The following is a 21694-nucleotide window of genomic DNA, read 5'->3' on the forward strand; positions in this document are numbered from 1 at the left end:
ATATAAATAAAAAATATTTAAAAAATACATAATAGAGTTATTCAAATTAATAAGAAATAAAATGAAAAGGAAGGAAATAGAGCATTCGAATGAGTCCGGCATTGCGAAGGACAAAAACAAGAATTAAAGGAATAGCTGCCGGACTGGACTGTTGAAAATAAAACGCAGGAAAAATCAAGGGTGGCCGGTCGTGCCTGTTAGAAAACGGTGGGAGAGTAGTTAGGCGAAGAAGTTGCGAGAGGCGTCTCTCGCGCGAGGGAAAGATGGGCTTCTCGAATGAGCAAAAGAGACGAGACGGTATCTCGTTAGCCCTGAACTTGGTTCACGAGGATGGCTGACGTTCCTCTGTGGCTTGAAAGCAATACTGAACCTCTATTTCTTCATTAAGCCGCTGAAGGCATAAATTCTTCCTTTCTTCCTTTTAATCGAAGAGAAAATTAGATTTCTTTATTATTAAAAAATCGAAAGGCTTAAAATCTAATTAAACGCGAATTAGAGCACTTATTGCGCAGATTTACGTCTCCGGTATAATTTTAACTGCGTTAATAAACCGCTCCTTGAATATAAGTGTATAAAGAAGAAATGTAGGACGACGTAGGATATATTTCCGATGATAATTGTAACCCGCTTTTACGTCTCCTGCTTACGTGCATATTTTCCGGCAGATGCATACGCGTTTCCCAGAGCCCCGCGAGCTATCTTTAGCACAATAGACATAGCCGCTTGCAAAAGAAGGAAAGAAAAAAAGTCTTGGAAACGGTGCCGTCAATCTGTCCCGCGCGGCGGTCGCTTTAACCAGATGTGCGATTCGCGGCTTCTCTTTCTGGGCTGCGGAGAAAACGGCTTTCGATTTGAGAGATGCGTCAGCTGATTGCGTTAGACCCCACGGCTCCCAGGAATGCTTAGAAAACGAGTCGTAACTGGCTAATGGGTCAATAAAGTCGCGCGCCGAGCACGAGACGCAACTGGGTTTACGAGCTGTTACCGGGGAAGGTTCACGGCCGCGTCCAGCATCCGAGGAGCCGTCGGGAAAGTGCATGACACGCAAATGCGTGTAGACGGAGACGCGTTAAAATCGACAACGTCATTATGATAGCTATTATCTGGGAAGGGGAGGGGGAAAGGTATCGGCAATCGCAACTGCTTTGACTTATCTGAATTGCTTAAATTATACATTTTGTATTTGAGGGTCATTAGCGTCCGTCCGATGCGCTCTCTGCGATATTAAACTGCCTGACACATCCGAGGATTCTCTCCTGACACGTGTAGCCATGCAAATAGAAATTGCGACGAGTACAACCATGTTTTGACAGCGCACGGGGATAATAGCGTATGCTATGGTGCAGACCGAGTGCATGTTATTGATGATAGTATTAGTTGTAGTATGCGTTTGCGAAGTTCAAGAAAAAAGAAAAAAGAAAAAAAAAAGGAGACGAAGAGTATAAAAATATTATTCACTGTATAGCTTTGAATAAAAAATAAATATTAAATTTCCGCTAAAGAAGCAAATCAATCAGAACCATGATTGTAAAAAACGTATGAACTTTTATCACGCAAGTTATTCAGTTTCATTAATCACGCGCGGTGAATAAACGACTGAAAATTTTATTATGTTTGTGTGCTATTTTATTATTACTTTATTTACAACAAGCATTTTATATGCGCTCATTATACTTTTATACGTTCTTGATATCTTTCAATTATAAATTTTTTTTGAGGCTAAAAATTCTTTTAAAAATCCCCAGCCTTTAAATCTGGCCAGCTGGGTCTCGGATGTATTTAATTTATTTGATTGTATGCATCAATTAGTCCCGAAAAGTTAACACGAGATTTATCTGTGAACCCTTTCTCGGTACGCTCGCTCGGATCGACGTAGATAGAAAAGCTCGTTCAAACGGAAGTTCAAATAGCCGCTTGTCACGGAAGGAAGTGATGACAGACCTGCTATTCCACCTGGCTCGATTGACCAATTAAAAAATACGATCGATTGCCGCGCCGTAGCAAACGACGAGCTATTAATCTCGACACCGCGAGAGGCAGAATTCGATAGGAAAAATCATTGCGAGAGGCGAAACTCGTCTGAAGCTCACTGGCAGTTGATTCACGTAATGAATCGGCGTACTTGTAAAATCCATAACGAGTCTTCATCGCGCGTAACCGCGGAATCACGCTGTCATTATGGAATGCCGATTGCGCAAGAACAATTAAGTCGGTTAGAGCGTGCGGTCAACGATAACGCGGGAAAGCGCGGAATAATGTATCGACTGCATTTTTTTTTATACTCCCATTGAACTCCTCTTAAAATGCAAGCGTTATGTCATTCCAATTACGCACTTTTTATTACCATGTCCTCAGCAAAAATCGCGTCAATGTTGCGTCATCTCGCGAACTGTTGTGTTGCGCCCGAATTGCTGATCAATGTGTCGGTCACCGAAACATGACATAAGCTGGTCTCTCGAGAAGGTTGAACCGCGCGATTGAGCAACAGATTAAAGAAGTCGACAGTATATTCCTATCCTATCTAAAAAAGCGTGAGAAAAAAATAAAAAGAAAATATAACACAATGTAATATATTAAAATATAAATAATGTAATAATAATTAAAAAAAAAATTTTATGTGCAATGCAGCAAAACTTTCCCGTTCCACCTAAACACTTAAACATTTAAAATCTAAGTAAGTCGCATGATTTTTTTTTTGTTGCTTTAGAAAAACCGAAGAGGCTTCTCCTCACGGTTTCCATCGTTAGATCATGTGTTAGAATGTCCACGATTGCCTTCGCATCAGCGTACCTTTTTTTGCACGGCGATATTGCTCGATTGTTCATGTGCCAGTAACGATGAGCATTATTTAAAGTGACTTCCTGCGAGTCCCACTTCGCGTGAAAGGAAGAATCATTACTTGCGGTTCTTTCGAGCTACTACCGGCGGTGACTCTAAACCTCATACTGACCCAGACTGCGTGAGCTGAATAACGTACTCGGGATCATCCGCGGACGAGTACGCGTTAGCCGTATGTTCACGTGTGTCACGCGGGTCAACGGCTTATTACGCGAGTAATTGCCCCGTGAGCAACGAATTATTAAGAAAAACAGACATAAACGTCGTACTATTGTGACGCAAGAAATGTAAATCAGCTGATTCCGTGCGAATGTTACGAAATAATAAAATTCTAAAATATACCGTAGATTTTTTTTTCTTCGCAAATTATAAAAATCTGCAAGATCGCAGCCTCCTGAGAGCCTGAGTGAACTAATTAAATTGCAACGCGAATTTAGCGTCGCCACGGCATTGTTCTCAGTTAATTGCGCGACGGTAGGATTGATCGATCTCAAGTTAGGTATTACGATATCGTAGATCCGCGCAGCTATCGATATGGAATTGCCGATGCCGTCGAGAATACGTCATTATCCACTCGTCACTTTCTAGTGTTCATTGACGAATGTGACGGGCTTGGAAATTGGAACCGTGTCGCAGGAAGTGGGGCTGCCAATGATGGCAAGCGTATAATGAGTTACGCGTTTAGAACCCTCTGCCGCAAACAGGAAATCCCTCGTTCATCAATTTCGTACTCAGTGTAATTAATAACATGCTACGCAATACAAATACTCGCCCGGTCCAAGATTGCGTTTGTTGATTAACGGTAGATTGATATTAGAGCCTAGGCAACGAGGTAATTTTAGTGCGGTAATATTAAAATGGGGAATGCAGCTCGTCGAACCGTGAAACGTTTCGCACCATTCGTGCGAGCGCCGTTTGCACGTTCCTCGCATTGTTTCGAATTGACTTGAAAAAGGCATTAAACGATCGATTCCATCGAGGCCATGAGTCATTAAAATGAGCAGGAGTGGCGATCAAGTCATTTCAGCGGTCTATTACCTCATATGAGAATTTAACTTGCGGCTATTTTAATAATTTTTTATGTCACGTGGAATTTTGATAACAGTCAGAATAGGAAATAATATAAATCGCCTTTAGAAAGTCGCATCGAATAACGTTTATTTAACAAATTATACAAGTAAAAAGATTACATTAGACAAATTAATTAAAACATTTTCTTTTACCTCTTTCGATGTTGAACAGATTGAAAGACCATAAGTAATTTGATTACATGAGTAAAAGTTATATTACACGCTTAACTTCTAGAGAAACTTTTATGAACACTTTTATAAAATAGAGGCACAGACTTCTGATATGCATACAGTCCATTCTGTAAGATAAAAAAAAAATAAAAATAAAACGCTGTAATTAAAAGAGAAAAAAATTCTGTTAATCAGTCTTTAATTTGCAGATTTCAAACATTATTTCCACAATACTTCACAAACTGTCTTTGAAAATAAAATTCTTCATTATTTCACTTGACATCATTTACATAATTCTTAATTAGTTCATTTGCACATTTTTTGCATATTTGACTTAATCGATACGGCTTTATTCTTAATACATACCCGAGTGGAAATTCATCTAGCTATTTATCTAGATATTAATAATAAATGCTCCTGCTTGTTTCAAGTGGCACATCCAGGCGATTTTTGCGGAAATGACGTATGCGTACCTATATGTATAACAGCTATTTTATTCGCGGGTATAAATCAAAGTCCGCACCATGCGGCCAGCTGGTAAATAAATTACCTTAAACTATAGCTGCACGAACAATCAAGCTCGCGCAGTTTTTACTGAACACTTTCGAGGATTTTCGTCCACGACGGCCAATCTTTACGTTTATTCGACCTATTTATGTTGCGCTTGTACGTGACCCATTCGGAGTTGCTCACGTTTGCTGGTTAATTAATTAGAGCAAAATTATATTTCCATGTGAACGCGTCGGATCAATTTTCTTTTTCTTTGTAATAGCACAGATCAACGGTCCCATATTTCGCCACGCTTATTCCGTCGGAATCGAGGGCAAGCCATCGAGAACACTCGATCGACGTGCGAGCGATCTTGTGGCGTGCCCGTTGTCCATTTCGTAAAGTGACGACGATCGTTAAGCAAATGGTCCTCTTCATCTCGTAAACGACGCTCGTTTACGCGAAATAAACGTAACGCTTTACGACACACGTGCGATCAACGGTTTTCCCGGCCGTGACATTACTTAGCTACGTGAGCTCGGAAACCCGCGGCTCTCACTTAAAAACCCCGAGGCTGATTGAACACGGCGATCGTATATCGCTCCCCCCGGGGCTACTTAAAACTTGAACTTCGGCCGGTGTCACGGAAGAAGGCTGCTCCTTACTGGCCTCTTGTTATAATCGTCGTCGATATCGTGGAGATCAGGTGGATCCGCAAAACCGCTGTCCTCGTAACGGGTGCAACGTGAACCGGGCGATCTTGGCGGATGGACCGGATGAATGCTGTAACGGGAGGGCACGCGATACAAGAACAATGCGCACACAGTAATGCAAATAGAATACAATTAATCCGGGATATTAAAAAAAAATTCTTTAACGAAAAGAAAAAAATTATACGTGAATTTATACATAATAATGATAACTAAAAATTAATTTTGAAGATTTTATAAGTCTATAATAATTGATGTAATAATTCTATAAATGCTTCTTGGAAATGTGAGGTGCAGCCACGCGATAATATTCAATTAGTCACACATTAACGAATTTTAGGGGATATTTGAATTATGAATAATTTCGACGGCACTTGCTCTTATCCAATTATTACCTGGTGCATCTCGAAGGACTCGTTTCCAGAGGCTCGTCGTATCTGCGAGAGAGCATCGTAAAGTCCCGATGAGCCGCGACCATTTTCTGCAGCCGCGAAATGATCTCGTAATCGGGCGTGCAGATTGGCTCCGACAATAACTTCGCCACGGAGACACGGAAGCTCTGGAGCTGAGACAGGAAATGAGCGATTTACGAATTGAATCATGACTCGTAGTTCGTACTGGAATAGACGCTCTGCTTACTCGGGCGTTAACTTTTCTACTAGAAATTTCGCGAATTTAGAGAATCGTTTCCGAGTACGAGGGTGAAAATGCGGGACGCTTTCATTTTCCTGGAATACAATTTTCTTGCGGACTTTCTCCGTATAAAAATTATTTAATGGAAAGTGCTGTTTTGCGCCGATAGCAAGCGCTAAATTCAATGGTTTTTGCAAATCGAACAACGTCAATGGCATAAGCGTCGCATCGAAGTTCGCGATTTTATATTAGAGCACTGATCAAACTTTTCACATTTGAATAATGGCCCTTTCCCTCTTTTCATTTCTCTATTTACATTTTCCCAAACTTTTAAATACCGTTTGATAGAATGCGTGACGGATGTGCAACGAGGATATTGAAATTCAAGCGCTTTTCGTATAATTTATTATAATTAATGTTCGCTTGTTCGAACTGAATCAAAGTTTCTGTGACGCTTTCGAGGGCGAAGTTGTAGCCGTCGTCGAGGTAAAGCCTCGCAAAATCGTGTGCAAGATTTACAGTTCTTCCACGGAGCGGTAGGTTTAAGTCGAAGGAACTATCCGCTTTAGAACCCGAGGACGGGCGCGTACGTGTTTCGAATCACTGCAACGTAGAGCTGGTTCCAAATCGTTCTGAACAAGCGCCCTGACAAGAGAGAGAACGGGAGAGAGAGCTCACAATTACGGGAACGATCGTCGTCGCGAGTCATCGAGACTGCGACAATGAATTAACGAGTCTCTTTCGGCCTTTATCTCTGCGTGGTATTAGACATAAGCTTTACAATGGCTCCCGCCACTTTAATAAGAGATCAAAGTGTTTTGAACTCGCAACAAGGAATCTGGATTACGACGAGACTCTCAATGAGCGCAACGTGGATTTGTATCACCCGGAGAATTAAAATGACTCTGTCCTCTTTTTTTGCATCATTTAGGGAGGATTTTCGCGTGGACTTTAAAAAAAGAGGTTTTGAGAAATACATATGTAATACACTGAGGCAGTTTGTCCGCACGAAGGCTTTTCGCGGTCGTTTCGACGGCGACTTCTTTTGCGCAATTTAATCGCTCGCAAATCCGCTCTCGTACACGGGGACGATCGTAAATCAGAATTACGTGAGTACCAATACGCGTGCCGAATATGCGATTCGACGTCGGAGAGACGCGGATTTTGCCTTACGCGTTTTTCGGCGGACAAAGAAAACGTCAGGCGACTCCCTGATATTAATGATACAATTTATTCGGCGTCCACCTCGACTCTGCAAATTTATTTCATTTTATTTATTTATTTATACTTTACGTCCAACATTTTTTTTTTTATTCCATCAATGGAAGATGAATTCCGATATGCAAATAGTTGTGAACGCGCGATATATCTAGAGACATATAAAAGTAATAACGCACGTCTCACCTGGGATTCTCTCCTCGTGACCTCGGAGAGATTTTGTTTGACCTGACCCAGCTCGTCGCGGAGAAGCTGCAGAGAATGGTCGTTTATCGATCTCTCCTGATCGGCTGTCTCCACGGTCGTTCTCATCTGCTCCTTCGCCATCGTTAACTTTCTGTTGTAACGCGTCCTCAGCATCTCGCTCTCGACGAGCCGTTTCTGAAGTTCCTCTATCTTCCGGCTGCGTTCCAGGGCGGCTATCTGCTCGCGGAAAACGTCATAAAGTGGGTTAAAGCGTCTAATCGATAGTTGTAAATTACAAGGGCTCCCTCGCGCGAAAAAAATCCGATCGAGAATTTTGTTTTTCCAACGCTTTACTCGCGAACGTAAAATCGATTAAACGAAGTTCTCGACAAGTCACCGAATCTTTATCAAAAAGTAAAACAACTTGTTAAATTTATTTAACAGTTAAATATTCGTCAAATTTATTACGAAATTAAATACTTGTTTATTTGTCGATTGACAAAATTTACGAACGCGGTAAAATTGAACACAACGAACGATGTAGTCGTAGCTAAAACGAAATCGTCGTGTCTTACGTAAGTATCATGTCCCGTGCGACTCTCGAAGCATTCGGATCTGCCCCGATTGTGAGAAACTACGGGATACTCGGAATTACGTACTTTGTAATCCGCAGCTTCCGTCAATTGTGCGCTCAGCTCCCGATTTCGTGACTTTTCCTCCGACAATTGAACCTGAAGTCGTTCGACCTGTTTCGCCAGCTTTTTCGCGCTGAAAGAAAGAAAGGAAAGCCGGTCATGCCTTTCCCTTTTTTTTTTCTCCCCCCTCTGCTTCGGGGCGTCAAAGGAAACGATTTACAATAACTGCCTAACGCATGGCAACGCATGTGGAGAAACGGTTTATCGGAATGAACCGCGAATTGCTGTCAGAAATTACAGGTAACCGCCGGCAATCATCGCGCGGAAAAATCGTACCGCATCTCGGATGCATAAAGCCGCACTGCCAACCCCGGCTAAATTTTCCAATAGACCACGACTCAATATATCTCTCATCATCGAACAGCTACTCGATAAGCATTGTCCCGCCCGCTAATGTCACGTGTTGAATAGATGGTTCGATAACGGCTAGAATCAATTGTAACGCGAATTAATTATTGCAATATTTGTCTCTTAATTGTCCGGAATATAAATGAACACTTCTCGCGTATACGTTATTATTTACGGACGCTAAATTTCTCGCGATAATACTCCACGCGATGTATGACGGAGAAAAAAAGCGCAATTAAATTTTATGTGATAGCTTTTACAAATAACTCGATGGGTTTGCAAAGAGCAAGATTGTTTGAAATTTTGTTAGAATCGACCTCGGGTTATTCTAAAACAAACCGTATGTTCGCCTCGTCGCGTTCGCTCTGCAACAGCGACTTCATCCGCACGCTATCTTCCTGCAGAGATAGCTTTCTACGTAGAAGGTCCAGATGCAGGTCCCTGCGCTGCAATTGCTCCCGCAGGGTTCGTACGCGACGTTGCAACTGATAAACCACGGAAGTCTGCGAGAACAGAAAGAAAAGAAAACTACATTTGTCAGGTCCTTCTCGAAGGCAGAAACGTTACCCAGGTGAAACATAACGTGCAAATACGATATACGGAATGCAAAAATACCAAACTATTCCTCGTGCAGTTATTAATTGATTTTGGGTTTGGACGGTAGTATTAATTAAAAATAAATAACGAGTAAAATAAAATAACAGTGATTTCTTCGCGTGCGTATTAACGACGCTTTTTCTATTGCACATTTCATTATAAATACGCAATATTAATAAGTAAATAAAAATAAATAAAAAAATTTTTTTCCACAATATAGACATCTTGTCAAAAGAAAAGTTCGTTTTTGCTGACATGTTATCGGAGATTATTTAATTAAAAGTTTGCGCGCCGCGGACGAGTTTTATGTTGAAAGGAGCGGCCGCAATATCGACTCGCTGTGAACGTTATCGTAGATACTATAATAGATGAAACTTCATTACGTGGTATTTCCGATAAACTGTCAATTTGAAGCAACAATTACGCTTCGAGCTCGACCAACGTTCGACTCGGCCGCAAAGTGTATCGGCAAACCTAGGGGGAGGGAATGAGGGGAATGAAATGCTCTTCTTTTTCTACGTTTAAGGAACCTCCGCGGTGGAGGAACGAAATGAATGTCTACGATGAGGATGCCTGAGAATTCTGTGAAGTTTCTCTCTAAGGCGCTTTGCTCGCGCTGGGGGCTTACTTCTTTGAGACAGGGAAGAAGCTCGTGGAACGATCGCTCGCGCCGAATCCTCGGTAGAGTGTAGCTGGAGCACAAATACTGCGACGTGTAAGCACACGCGATTTGCACGACAAAGAAACACAAAGAAAGGAGAAGAAGTTAGCAACGTGACGACATCGAGTGTACATGATATTGATTGTGCTCTTCACCTTGTCGACGAGCTTGTCCGTCTCTAATCTGGCCAGTTGCTCGGCCCGCACTAGCAGCGACTCGGTTTGAAGATCAAGCCCGATCTCTTGAGATATTTCGTCCATTTGCATTGCCTTGCCCAGCCGGTCTAAAAAGCCCAGGAACTAAAAGATTTAAAATAAAATTAATTTGATGAACGAAATAATAAATGTTAAGAGGCAGAATAAATGTCCTGTCCAAAATTCTAATGCCGTTAGAAAGTTAAATTAGCGGCACGAAATATTTCAATTCTTCACAGCTTCTTTGAATAGAGATTCATTTTATTTAATTTCAAGAGACGTGAGGCAGTTAATTGTGCAATGTCTTTAGCTCTTCATTTTCTATACTACATGTCAAAGTTGTTTTAAGATTTTCAAGAGATAGAAACGTTTTAAATTACCGTCTGCTTGTCCCTGCGTAAAGACTCCCTCGAGAGATCGCTACTTGTGAGTTCAGATTCAAGTTTGTGTATTTTAGCTTCTAGAACGGCGCGTTCCTCTTCTAAACTGCGTACCTTCATCAGCGTAGATTCGACCAGCTCGCTCTGCCGATTCGTCGACTCCGTCGCCGTGTTCACTTTTTCTCGAAGACTTTGTATTTTCTAGAAAGAGGAAGGTACACAATCGTTACTTCATGAATTTCGCGATATCGCGTAGATTAAACACGTCAGAACAAAAAAATTGCAATACAAACTTCTCAAGAACCTCTTCGTGATTCTCGAGAAATGGAAAGTTTATACTATTGACTTTTTTTTCAAGCAGAAATTACATATCTAAATTTCGCGATAGCTACCACAGAGTGATCCTTATTGTCTGCCAGAATTTCCCGAATACGATCCTTGATTGCGTTCTCGTGGGACTCGACGAATCGGCTTGGGGTACTAATGAGAATCGCAATCGACTCCAGGAGGTGACGGAATTCATTTTGTACACGCTGCGTCTTCTCCTCGCGGGCCTTCAGATCTTCTGCAAAAGCGATAGGGGTTACCAGAAAGCACAGAGTCAAATCAATCGCGGTGGTTTACCTCGCAACTGGCAGATCAACCCCTCTTGATTGGATATGTTCCCTGTCGCGCTGGTTAAACTCCTATTCGCGTTGACAAGCTTGTCTCTCAAGTCATTCATGTCCTTCTCGGCGACTCTATATTGCATCTCCAGACATTCTTTTTCCTAGGATAGCGATAAATATATTTTAATTACGTAAATTAATTGTAACCGCTCGAAATAATTATTTAATCGAAATAATACAAGTAATAAACAATATTGTAAAATATATGAAATAATATTAAAAACAATTAAAATAATATTATACAATTTACTTAATATACATTTTTGTAATTTAATATTATAATTAAAATGTGTCGAAAATTTTCGACGGTAGCAATTTGTGAAAATCAAATTACGAGCAAAACGGTGTAACTTAATAACTCGATCGTCGCACCTGACGTAGACGTTCTATATCGACTATCTGAACGGATATCTGTCTCTGTAATTGTTCTTTCTCTGTGGTTACGCGGTCGAGAGCGTCTCTGCAGGTTCTAAAATCCACCTCGATGCCCGTCAGCTGCGTCTCGGCGTTTGTGCTTTTCGTCCGCAAGCGGTTCACTTCTTGCACGAGCTCCTCGGCTTTGTGAATCACCATCTCTGGGCTGTGATGCGCCGCCTCACAATACTCGACGTTCAATGCATGCGCCAGCCTTCGTACGAAATCCTATATCGCAAGTGTAAAATATCGGTACGGGGCGGCTTGAATACGGGCGGGATGGAAATATTGATACGATTTTTCTGCGCGAAATAAATGGAGGTGCCGACAGCGTGTCGAGAAAGCGCGATCGGGCGCATATGAAGCATACTGCACCTGCAGATTCAAACGTGCCCTTTCCTTCAATTGAATCTCCTCGGATATATTGTGCTCCAGCTGCCGAATCTTCTTGTCGTACTCCCTGACCTTTTCCTCGTGATACTTTACGTCGCGCTGCAGACCCTGGATAGTGATCTCGTTTCTGCCTTGAGACGCATAGAGGTTCCTCTCCCTCTCCTCCAGTTCCTGAAATCGTTATTGAATTCTACAGCGTGCGTATAGCCTGTGTATTATTCGTCGGCCACGGGTTCCTCACGTTGATCTTTTCTCAGCGAAAGATATCGCCGAGCGAGAGATGTAAAAAGAAAATATTCCGGGGGCTCATTAACGAAGGAACCCTTTAATCGTCCGCTTGCTAGGGAGGTAAATTAACCTGAATGCGTTTCTTGAGACTGGAGATGACGGCATTCTGCCTGGCTGCCTGCTCGCGAAGCTGATCCGCCTCTACCTGCAGCTCCACGACCCTCTGGTCCCGCGATCTCACGGCGCTTTTCATTTCCTGCAGCTGAAAGGAGACCGAATTGATTGCCAGCGCGACCGATTATCGAGGTAAAGAATACGATAATCGGATTTACCTCGGACATAAGCCTGTCCCGTTTGTACTCGAGAGCCGCCAGCTCGCTCCTCAAAGTAGTCGTTAGATCGTGATTCATAGTATCGTCCGGGTCCTGAAATCAGGCGTTCGTTTATTTATAAATTAAATTAATACTTTACGTATACGCTTCATATACAGTTTCGTTGTTGCTTCTCACGACGTAACGCGGATTACTTTTAAAGGAGGAGACAAATGCTGATTTTAATTAAAAATCCAAAGAAGCGTAGAATTAAGTTACAGAATTATTTTTGCGTTAAAATCTACACATCGAGTAATTAAATAATCACGCGCCGCGAGTCGCATGTTCGTTTTGTTTATCGCGTGTATACAGTCGCACGATTGCTTTTGCGAAGCGATATAGCTGCGATTTGTGCAAATGAGAGTGACACCGTTATAAACTATCGTTCCCCTCGTGTGCCGTGCAACGTGCGGTACCCTCGTTGAGCCTCGCTACGGGCAGTGAAGTAACGTCGTAAAGAAAGTCGTTTTATTCGCTCGGAGCTTCCTACGCGAAGCGGAGGGCTTTAATGCCGAAGTGCTCGTTTAAACCGAGAATAGATTAGCAGCGGTCTCCGCGCTGCGGCTTCTGAAGCTTCTGACCTTTCTCTCGCGGAACGCGGGGATCCGCGAGTACCGCGGGTACCGACGTCTCTAAGCGGCTCGTAATGGCATCCATTTGAGCTTCCACGCGTGTACGACGGTAACGTTACAAGACGGCACGATATGCCCTTCGGTTGTTATATGTATGTATTATACGTCCGCTAGCCTCGCGAATTGGTCGGATCGTGGAATGATCGGCCAGAATGCGGATAGTCTCCCCGGCTATTTTTGGAACGATATTTCAAATTGTCTGCAAAACGCGCCCCGCGATCGGATTAGGAAAACTTTCACGCCAATTACTTTCAGATGCAAGCGCGATATTCGGACCACAATAGTCTTGAATGATATTACGATTGAGAGCCATTCTTTTTAACTAGATCTTCTTTTTTATAAAAATCAAATACGAAACTTACTAAGGGAATAATGTAACAAGAAAATTTCGATAGGTTGGTAGATTGCTTCTCGGGGCAATCCGATTGTTACTGAAAATCGAATCGGGATCGTATTAAGCTTGAGTCAAGCCGATAGCGTAGAAATATTTTCCGGAACCGGCCGGAAAATAATTTAGATTACTCGCCTGTCATTTTATATAACGTTGATTAACACAAACTTATTCGGTTGCAGTGCAAACTCCGGGCGGAATGGAGATTAAATCGTCATTAAACCGAGTTGAAAGGACGAGCGTGTCGTTCAAAGTGAGATGGATCAAATTGTTATTGCTAAGAGCGGGGCGATAAAACACGATTAAATATTTACGCCGGCGATTTCGGTGGCAATTATTCGGCGATCTAATTAAATATTTCGCGGCGGCAGCCGATCGCGCGGAGTTACTCGCTTTTATCTCGTTTTAATGCTGATTTACACCCGACGCATTTAATTACTTTTTAACAAATCCGACTCGTCGCGGAATCCACGTGGAATTAAATGCGTTCTATCGGAATCGCTCTCCCTCAATGCAAAATTAAATCCAAGTACGCGACCGAACGAGATTTCGTTTCCCCGTTAATTACTATCATAAGCGGATTTAAGGCTTAACGTGTAAAAAGCAAATCTTTATGCTTGCTCTTTTTCTATCTGCCTTTTTCTCTTTCTCTCTCTCTCTCTCTCTTGCTTTTTCGCTCTCTCTTTCTCTCGATTTCTCTCTCACTCTCTCTTTCTCTCTCGATTTTGTCTACAAGCTTGCAAACGAGAGCGTAATATAACTTCATGATAACCATCTCTTGCCTCGTCCAAATGCAAACGAAAGTCGGAAACAGAATCATCGTGGAATAACGCAGCGCGAAGTTTTGTAAATGAATGCATCTTTATGCATTCAGAATTTACTAATTACGCATTCGTTCTGTTATACCGGTATACCTGGATACTCGTACCTGATTGAATTACGTGTACGAAGCAGCTTGCGAAATAATCCAAATTTTATTTTCTACACACGGCGTAGAGAATCAAATTCAAAACTTGATCTGATAATATTATTTAGTACAGTGTCTCGTCTTTAATTTAATGTCATCACGAGATTATAACAACAATAATAAATTATTAACGTTTCTAATAACGTTTGCAGCTGGACAGAAAAGTGGGCTCGTCGGAATCGATTTCAGCCGACGTAACAAGGTACGCTCGAAAAGTGATTAACTCTACCTTTTGCCCACCGGATCCATGTCGCAGGTTTCCGCCAAAAATTTCCGTAACACGCTCGTACGCGAAAGTGTTTCGTATTCACCGTATTCCTGGGTCCGGATACTACTCAACAGGGCTCGACACTCTAGTACGCGGCGAATCGCGGATAGAGTTTCGGAATATCGCGGGTAGAGCGGAGAGAACGAGCCCGCGCTCTTCGAAGGTGGCTCGCTACCGTCGCCAATTTCCAGGGCAATCGAATGCGCGCGGCGCAGACGGTCGCGATGCCGACAGTTTCGTCTGCCTACGACAGCGGATTACGTGACCCGAATCCGTATCGCCGCCACCCGGGACGAAGCCCCTCGTCGCTCTTTTCTCCCCCCGCGTACCTGTATTCGCACGCGAAGATCTATGCCCGCGAAGTCTACGTCAGGGAACGCGGCAGAGCCACGGCACAATGGAACACGGTGCTCGAATTTACAGGTCACCGTTTCCACAATGATACTCGATCCTATCACGCCGGCTGGCCTTACCCTGTGAACCTGAATACCTACTTCGGTTGAAGCGAAGGCATGAAGATCCGAGGATACATATGTATGGGCGATAGGAATAAGTAGAACGCGGACCTTCTATTTTATTTTTTACGTGCCGCTCGGTGTTTAAAAAAGTTTTCAGCTGCGCACATCAGCGCGGAAAGGAAGATCTCCCGTGTCTCGTCCGCGCTCTCTATGTCGCTTTCCAACGTGGGACAGAGGATATTTAATTCGCGCGATATATCTGCCCGGGGATCAGATTGAAATCAGGATCCGCGGTTCTACGCGCGCGGTGTCAATTATCTCGCGATTTGATTACGCGACAGGTCGCTGACCGGCGGGCTGCCGGACGCGCGAATGAGATCGCTATCGTGACCCGAGAATCGGCTTGGATGCGAGGGTGGGAACGTTTTGGAGATGGCATATTCTCTCGGCATACCGGTATTCCGCGGAATACCGTGCATTTCCACGGTGTGGTGGAGTTCATCGATATTGAATACCCATTACACCGCCGTCCATAAATATCTCGCCGGTCCCGGGACCGGGAAACGACCGCGCGACCTATTTACCGCCGGTATTTACCTCGGAACGCAGGCGGGATTACACCGTGCATGTTCTCGCGTGAAAAAAAAAAACCAAAAAAAAGGTAGTAGGGTCGCCACTAGAGAGAGCGTTTTTTCTGCACCGCTGTTTTGCCGGTAATGCGTGAACTCGTGATTTCGTCCACGCGTAATAGCGAGCGACGCGATAAAATCGCAACAACCGTACGTGAGCGCTTTGCGAAATACAACAATGTTAAAATAATTCAGATCTCTCTCGTTAAAAATTGACGTCCCTCGTGTACCTTGCACCGGAACTTCCCCGGTTCGCCAAAAGCGAAGGGGTCATTGAAATAAAATAAAAGATGCACACACGTGCTCCGAAAAACGAGGGTGTTGTATGTATCGTGCACGCAGACTGTTTAAATTTGTTTAAACTTTATCGACAAATTTAACAGTTCACTGAATAAAGTGCTTGATATTTTACACCGGCGAATATTAATAATATATTATTATAATTTCGACCGCGAGCGATTTAAGTAGGATTTTTTTAGCGATTGGGTCACAATACTCCGCGTTATTGCACATGCTCGAATTTCACGTGTTTAAACGGGTTGCAGCAAAATGAAATAAAGTAATAATACGTACAGAGAACTCGGTTTATTTTTTTTTATATATATTTTTTTTAAGCAAAAGAAACGTTTTTAATTTTTTTTACAAATATAGTACAAAGATAATTTAATTTAAATTATATTTTCCAAATTTACGCAACTATTCGAGGGAGAAGCAGCGTATTGTTTGAAAGACAAAGTACCTGATTGGGAAAGACGGTGGTCTGAGGAAGACATTCGAACCGAATTGTACGTCGGGGCATCGATAAAACTGAATTTAACGATTCTTGCGCGAGCCTCCCTCGAATTGCACGTCGGAATAAGGCAAGTCGGTTTTTTCTTTCGGCCCGATAACTGGAGATCGGTCGCGAAAGCACGCGACAGCACGAGCGGGGCCGCCTGGGGTGGCAGCGACAGGTGAAATCGATTCCCGTGCAACGCTATGGCAACGAAACCCTTATTCACACGCGAGTCGATACGCGCTCGCGTTTCGCGCGAGTCGGGCGAGCACCCGAAGGGCGCGAAAAATCGCGATAATGAGGAAACGTGCTGGAATCCCCGCGCGCAACTTCACGCGCGAGTTGTCTGATTATGAACGACGGTGTTGTTTTTTATTCTCGCAACGGAGAACTTTTATATTTCCGCTTTACGACAAGCGAGACAGCTTTTCGTCGCGAGGTACCAGCTTTAAATTCTACCTCCTCGAATCTATCTCCTCAAGTATCACAATTTTATTTTTGTTAATTATTTATTAATTTTTTTAGGGCTGCAGCTTACCGAAAATTGATCCGAGCAGATCGCGAATCGGTCGACGGTCAATTAAATCTAATCAATCGCACGGCAATCGGTATTGCATTTCTGCCATCGATCTGTTATCCTTCGACGAACACGCCATGTATTACATACATATTGGCACGTGTATACAATGAGAGGCTTTGTGGCGAGCGATACGGGTTTGCACGTGACCGCACGTACGATTAGCATGTGAATGCGTGTATGCGTGTGCAGGTGGTGGTACGTGATACGACAGCCGAGGGGACGATAAGCCATTGATGCAGTTTGACGGTGTATCGCATCCGCAAGCAAACTTCTCGCTCCGAGATTCTGCGCGTCTGCCGCGTCGCGCAATAAGACATAACAGCTCGTCACGCGCGACGGAAGTGCGCTATTACGCTACGCAAAAAGAAATCCCCGCGAAGCCGCAATTACACAAGCTTTTAGTACAACAAGAGTAAAAGTTTTAATTGCGCGCCGCTATACTCTAGCTACGCGTATATCGCGCGGCAGTCTTTACTTCTCGTCTTTCGTGAGGGATTTCGGAAGCCTCGAGCCGCGCGCGGACTCCGGTCGCGTTTCCGCGACGCGTGCGACAGCGGTGCATGTGCTATTCGCGGGTATGCGTGCAGGGTGAAAGGACCGGTGCGGATCGCCATCGATTGACCTTCCGGGGCGACGAGATGCGGAGCGTCTCGAAGATCCTGAGGTCCTCCTCGGCGGCGTCCCGCGCCTCTTGCGTCTCGGCGTCGTCGGACGCCATCCCGCCTGCGTCCTTGCAGCGTCCGGCGAACTAGAATGGGGTGGCCCCTGAAGAGTCCGCGCGCGGAGGAAGAAACTTTAAAGAGATATAAATCGAAAAAAATCGCGCCGCGGCCTAGCGCGAGAGCGGCATCCCTCGCATGCGATCGCGAACAGCACGGCGTACGACGGCGACGCCGACGACGGGGCGCCGAGCGGCGTCGCTAAACACCGGCGTGCGTCGCGACGGCGGCCCAGCTGGGCTGGATCGAAATCGCCCCATCGATCCGAAGAAAACGACCGCGTGCCACGCTCTTTGCGCGCGCCTCTCTCACTTGGAACACTTCGTCCCCCTTCGCCCGAAAGCGCGTTTCTCGCGAGAACAAAGCTCGCCTGCGTAGACCGCCTCGTCGCGGCGTTTTTCCCCGAGATTTATTATCACCATTTGTAATCACGCTATTTATTACAGACTGTAAACGACAGTTGTTCGATATCTTATCTTCTTACCTTTTCAAAGGAAGCGCTGATAACACTAGTTCCAACTCTCAGGTAATAGAAAAAAAGGATTAAGACGACACATGAGATATCCCCGTGATTCAATTAATAAATTAAATTAGAGATAGTGAGATGATAAATAAAAGCTTGTTTCGCCTTTCGAGAGAAACTAGTCCGGAACGGAGCAGCCAGCGCTATCTCCAAGCGTACTGCTCAAATATTTTTAGTTTGTCGGCCGAAACGGTAACGAAGGTGGAACTCTGCAATATCGGCATCTTAATCTAATCTAAACAATCAAACAAAATAATGTAAAGTTAATTTAATTTTTTATCTTTTTAAAAGTACTTCTTACGTGTTTCTTTTAAATATCTTTTACGTATTAATCGCCTTGTCGATACTCGTGTAATGCGTGAGCCAAACAAATTTTCCTTGCCGGCATTCGAAATGGCAATGGCTTAGGATTTCGAGTGCTGTCGACGGTTTTTCGTTGAATACACGTGTAGCGTAAGATAATTTAAAGAAACATGTTCGCCAGACTTTGCAATTTGTGTCAGAGAACCACGTACGTTCAGCTTATGCAACTGCAAAGATGCTACGTAAGTAACTGTGCTTTTCTATTGCGTTTTATTCCACATAATATTTCTTAAACAAAGTATAGGTTATGTGGATTTGTTCCAACGTAATAGTTTCATATCGTTATTTATAAATTGAAAATTATCTCAAGAGCCACTTTTATTAAGTATTAGATGTCTTCTATGTTAATTAATTATTTAATTAATTACTTAATTTTCTGCACAGAGAAAGGGCTCCAAGAAGAAAGGTAACGTAAGACACATTGAGGTACCAAAAGAAGGACAGGTGCCAATAATTGTTACTAAGCATAAGAAGTTAAACTTTTATAAAGGACAAACATATTCTAAAGATGAACCCATACCGTTGATTACCAAAGGATGGAATCATTATAAATCTAAAGGGGATCATTTCTTTGTATATCCTGTCACTAATGTATGTAGCACCTTTTATAGCTTTTTTTGTTATTTTATAATTTTGATAACTGTTTTTAAAATTGTAGGTGCAAAAAGAAGCATACTGTGATTCGGTTGAAAGTGAAGAAAAAGAAGAAGAAGAAGCATACAATTCTTTTGAGTATTTTGGTTTAAGTCCACAACTAATAGATATCTTAAAAAGATATAGTATAAAAAAACCATTAAAGATACAGAAAATTGGAATACCTAAAATAATAAATGGCGCCAATACGGTTATAGCGGCAGAAACTGGTTGTGGAAAGACTTATACTTATCTTTTACCTATGATAGATCAAGTGTTAAGATGGAAAACATTGGTTGAAGAACATCGATATAATTTTCCGCTGGGACTAATTGTGACACCTACTCGAGAATTAGCGTTTCAAATTGGGGTGTGTGTCACAAACGGTAGAATTAATTTTATACACGTTTAAATTATATATTTATCTTTGCAGCTGGAAGCAAAAAAGATATGCCAGTACCTCGGCATTCGCACAAAAACTATCACTGGTGGTAAAACGAAGAAGATAATGTTAGATCCGCCTGTTGAAAAAGTTGATATTGTTGTATCAAGTTTCGGAGTCATTAGTAAATTAACTACAACGAATATTTACAAATTAAATATGGTCAGACATTTGGTTTTGGACGAAGCGGATGCTTTATTCCATGAAACGTTCGAAGACCAGCTAAAAGTATTTTTGAAAAGAATGCCTGTATGTTTACATATTTTTAAACGTTTATAAAAATATCCTAATACGTTATATATAACTAAATACAATATAATTTTTAGCTCGGTTTTACGCAAAATGTGGACGATACCAAACTACCAACAACGGCACAATTCACATTAGCCTCGGCGACAATGCCTTCAAGAATGACTGAAGTTCTGGAAAATGTTATAAATGTAAGATAATGTTAAGACTCTCGAAACTAAAATAGAATTAAAATTAGATTGAGCACTACTTGTTTATCTATTTGCAGGTACAGTCGTTGAAGCACGTAACTTCGGATAAATTACATCACGTTCTCGTGCCGCAAAAATTTATAAGGCTAGGACAAGACGACAAACCAACTGAACTCTTAAAATATATCAAACCGAAAGTGGCTAACAAAGAACAAGTGATTATCTTCACCAATAACAATTCCACTTGCAATTGGGTCAGTATGTTTTTAAACAATAGTAATATACCAACATTAGCTTTGAACGGCGACATGCAGCTGTATGACCGGCAAAATCAGTACGCCAACTTCAAAAGCGGCAAATGCCAAGTATTATGCACTACAAACGCCGGATCAAGAGGTTTGGACACGGTGACGGTGCGCCACGTGTTGAACTACGAATTTCCAAATGCAACTGCCGATTATATCCATAGGTATAAAAATTACAATTTTTATCTTATTAATCTAATTTATGCTTTTAAATTTTACATAACGATTTAAAACTGTACATTATATACATATAACAACTATATATGGATACTTTCAGGTGTGGTAGAACCGGAAGAGTCGGTAGCATTAAGAACTGCAGAGTAGATAACTTTGTAAGCACTTCCAATGAAATTGCTGTAGTACAAAAAATAGAGAGAGCAATACGTAAGATGAAACCGATACCAATATTCGATATTCGAGACGTACAAAATGAGGATGATTACAATGAGCCATTTAAACCTTTAGGAAATGAACGACAAGAAGAATTTAGTATACCATATTGAATCTTGGTACGCAGTTGTAAATAAAAATTATTTTACTACTCGATAATTTCTTCACAATTACTGTGCGAAAACGCGAACGCAAGTTGTGCCGATAATGCTTTTTTTCCGCGTAGCTCACGTAATTACGTTACTTGAGGACAGTAGCACTAGCTTTACGAGGAGACCTTTAAAGTGTTATCCAATGGGATTAATTAATTAGCGGAATGTTATTGCCCTGTTTGATCTCTTTGAGAGACCTTACTTCGAATAACCCCGTCACCTATACTTATCAGCTTAATTAAGTTAGAACCTGCGCCAACATTATTCCTTTATGTACATCTTTTCTCGATTGTTTTATAATTCTGATTTGTTTGCTCTTCAGGAAAACACTCGCTTATCGTCGACGTATTCGCCACATGAAAAAGCTAATCGAGTTAAGCGTCCTACGCCCGAACACCTTCCTGTCTTCCGCTCGTTATCCGGCGGTTCCTTTGTCGTGCCGGTTCCTGAATTTGGTTTCAGGAAGGAAATCACAACCCACACATGCATATGGCATGCTCGTCCGATTTACCTCGTAAATGTGACGGCACTCCCACACGACGAGCGCCCACACACGCGGCAAATAGTGAAGCACTCTCCCCTAAACAACCGCAGTAGACCTTGCGTCCAGACCGCCGACAGTTTATTATTCGCGCCGGGTTTTAGCGAAATTAAACGCGCTCGGCACGCGCCGACAGTTCGTGCCCGCGCCACGTGGTGATGATGGGTGCGCCAGCTCGTGTCACCACGACGCACGGAAGGACTCGTTGTCCCACGAGACTGA

The 21694-nt window shown here is 42.7% G+C and overlaps 2 protein-coding genes across 3 annotated transcripts; one reads left to right on the forward strand and one right to left on the reverse strand.

Moving 5' to 3' along the window:
* Positions 1-61: 61 nt before the first annotated feature.
* LOC139104425 (coiled-coil domain-containing protein 170) lies at positions 62-17682 on the reverse strand. Its single transcript, XM_070659900.1, has 15 exons — positions 17563-17682; positions 12226-12318; positions 12024-12155; positions 11648-11836; positions 11231-11500; positions 10815-10959; positions 10583-10755; positions 10191-10391; positions 9772-9915; positions 9584-9661; positions 8698-8861; positions 7975-8083; positions 7316-7552; positions 5674-5843; positions 62-5351 (listed from the first exon to the last, which is right to left on the reverse strand). The coding sequence occupies exons 1-15, from the start codon at positions 17680-17682 to the stop codon at positions 5210-5212; spliced, it is 2367 nt and encodes a 788-aa protein (XP_070516001.1). The 3' UTR covers positions 62-5209.
* Positions 17683-17987: 305 nt separating this feature from the next.
* Dbp21e2 (putative ATP-dependent RNA helicase Dbp21E2) lies at positions 17988-21495 on the forward strand. 2 transcript variants are annotated; one of them, XM_070659757.1, is made up of 8 exons: positions 17989-18751; positions 18954-19160; positions 19228-19572; positions 19636-19893; positions 19971-20084; positions 20162-20553; positions 20667-20898; positions 21254-21495. In XM_070659757.1, the coding sequence occupies exons 1-7, from the start codon at positions 18680-18682 to the stop codon at positions 20890-20892; spliced, it is 1614 nt and encodes a 537-aa protein (XP_070515858.1). In that variant the 5' UTR covers positions 17989-18679; the 3' UTR covers positions 20893-20898; positions 21254-21495. The 2 variants fall into 2 exon arrangements, with proteins under 2 accessions (XP_070515864.1, XP_070515858.1); XM_070659763.1 differs by lacking the exon at positions 21254-21495 and having other exon boundaries at positions 17988-18751; positions 20667-20938.
* The last annotated feature ends 199 nt before the right edge of the window (positions 21496-21694 follow it).

The sequence above is a fragment of the Cardiocondyla obscurior genome, linkage group LG01, assembly GCF_019399895.1.
Source record: "Cardiocondyla obscurior isolate alpha-2009 linkage group LG01, Cobs3.1, whole genome shotgun sequence".
Lineage (NCBI taxonomy): Eukaryota > Metazoa > Arthropoda > Insecta > Hymenoptera > Formicidae > Cardiocondyla > Cardiocondyla obscurior.

Excerpts from the sequence above, each read along its gene's own strand:
- LOC139104425 (XM_070659900.1), bottom strand. The coding sequence starts at position 17,682 with ATGGCGTCCGACGACGCCGAGACGCAAGAGGCGCGGGACGCCGCCGAG. Across the intron at positions 11,501-11,647 it reads GGGCACGTTTGAATCTGCAG|GATTTCGTACGAAGGCTGGC; the intron begins GTGCAGTATGCT and ends CTTGCGATATAG. Across the intron at positions 9,662-9,771 it reads CGGACAAGCTCGTCGACAAG|TATTTGTGCTCCAGCTACAC; the intron begins GTGAAGAGCACA and ends TACACGTCGCAG.
- Dbp21e2 (XM_070659763.1), top strand. The coding sequence starts at position 18,680 with ATGTTCGCCAGACTTTGCAATTTGTGTCAGAGAACCACGTACGTTCAG. Across the intron at positions 19,894-19,970 it reads TATTTTTGAAAAGAATGCCT|CTCGGTTTTACGCAAAATGT; the intron begins GTATGTTTACAT and ends TATAATTTTTAG. Across the intron at positions 20,554-20,666 it reads ACTGCCGATTATATCCATAG|GTGTGGTAGAACCGGAAGAG; the intron begins GTATAAAAATTA and ends GGATACTTTCAG.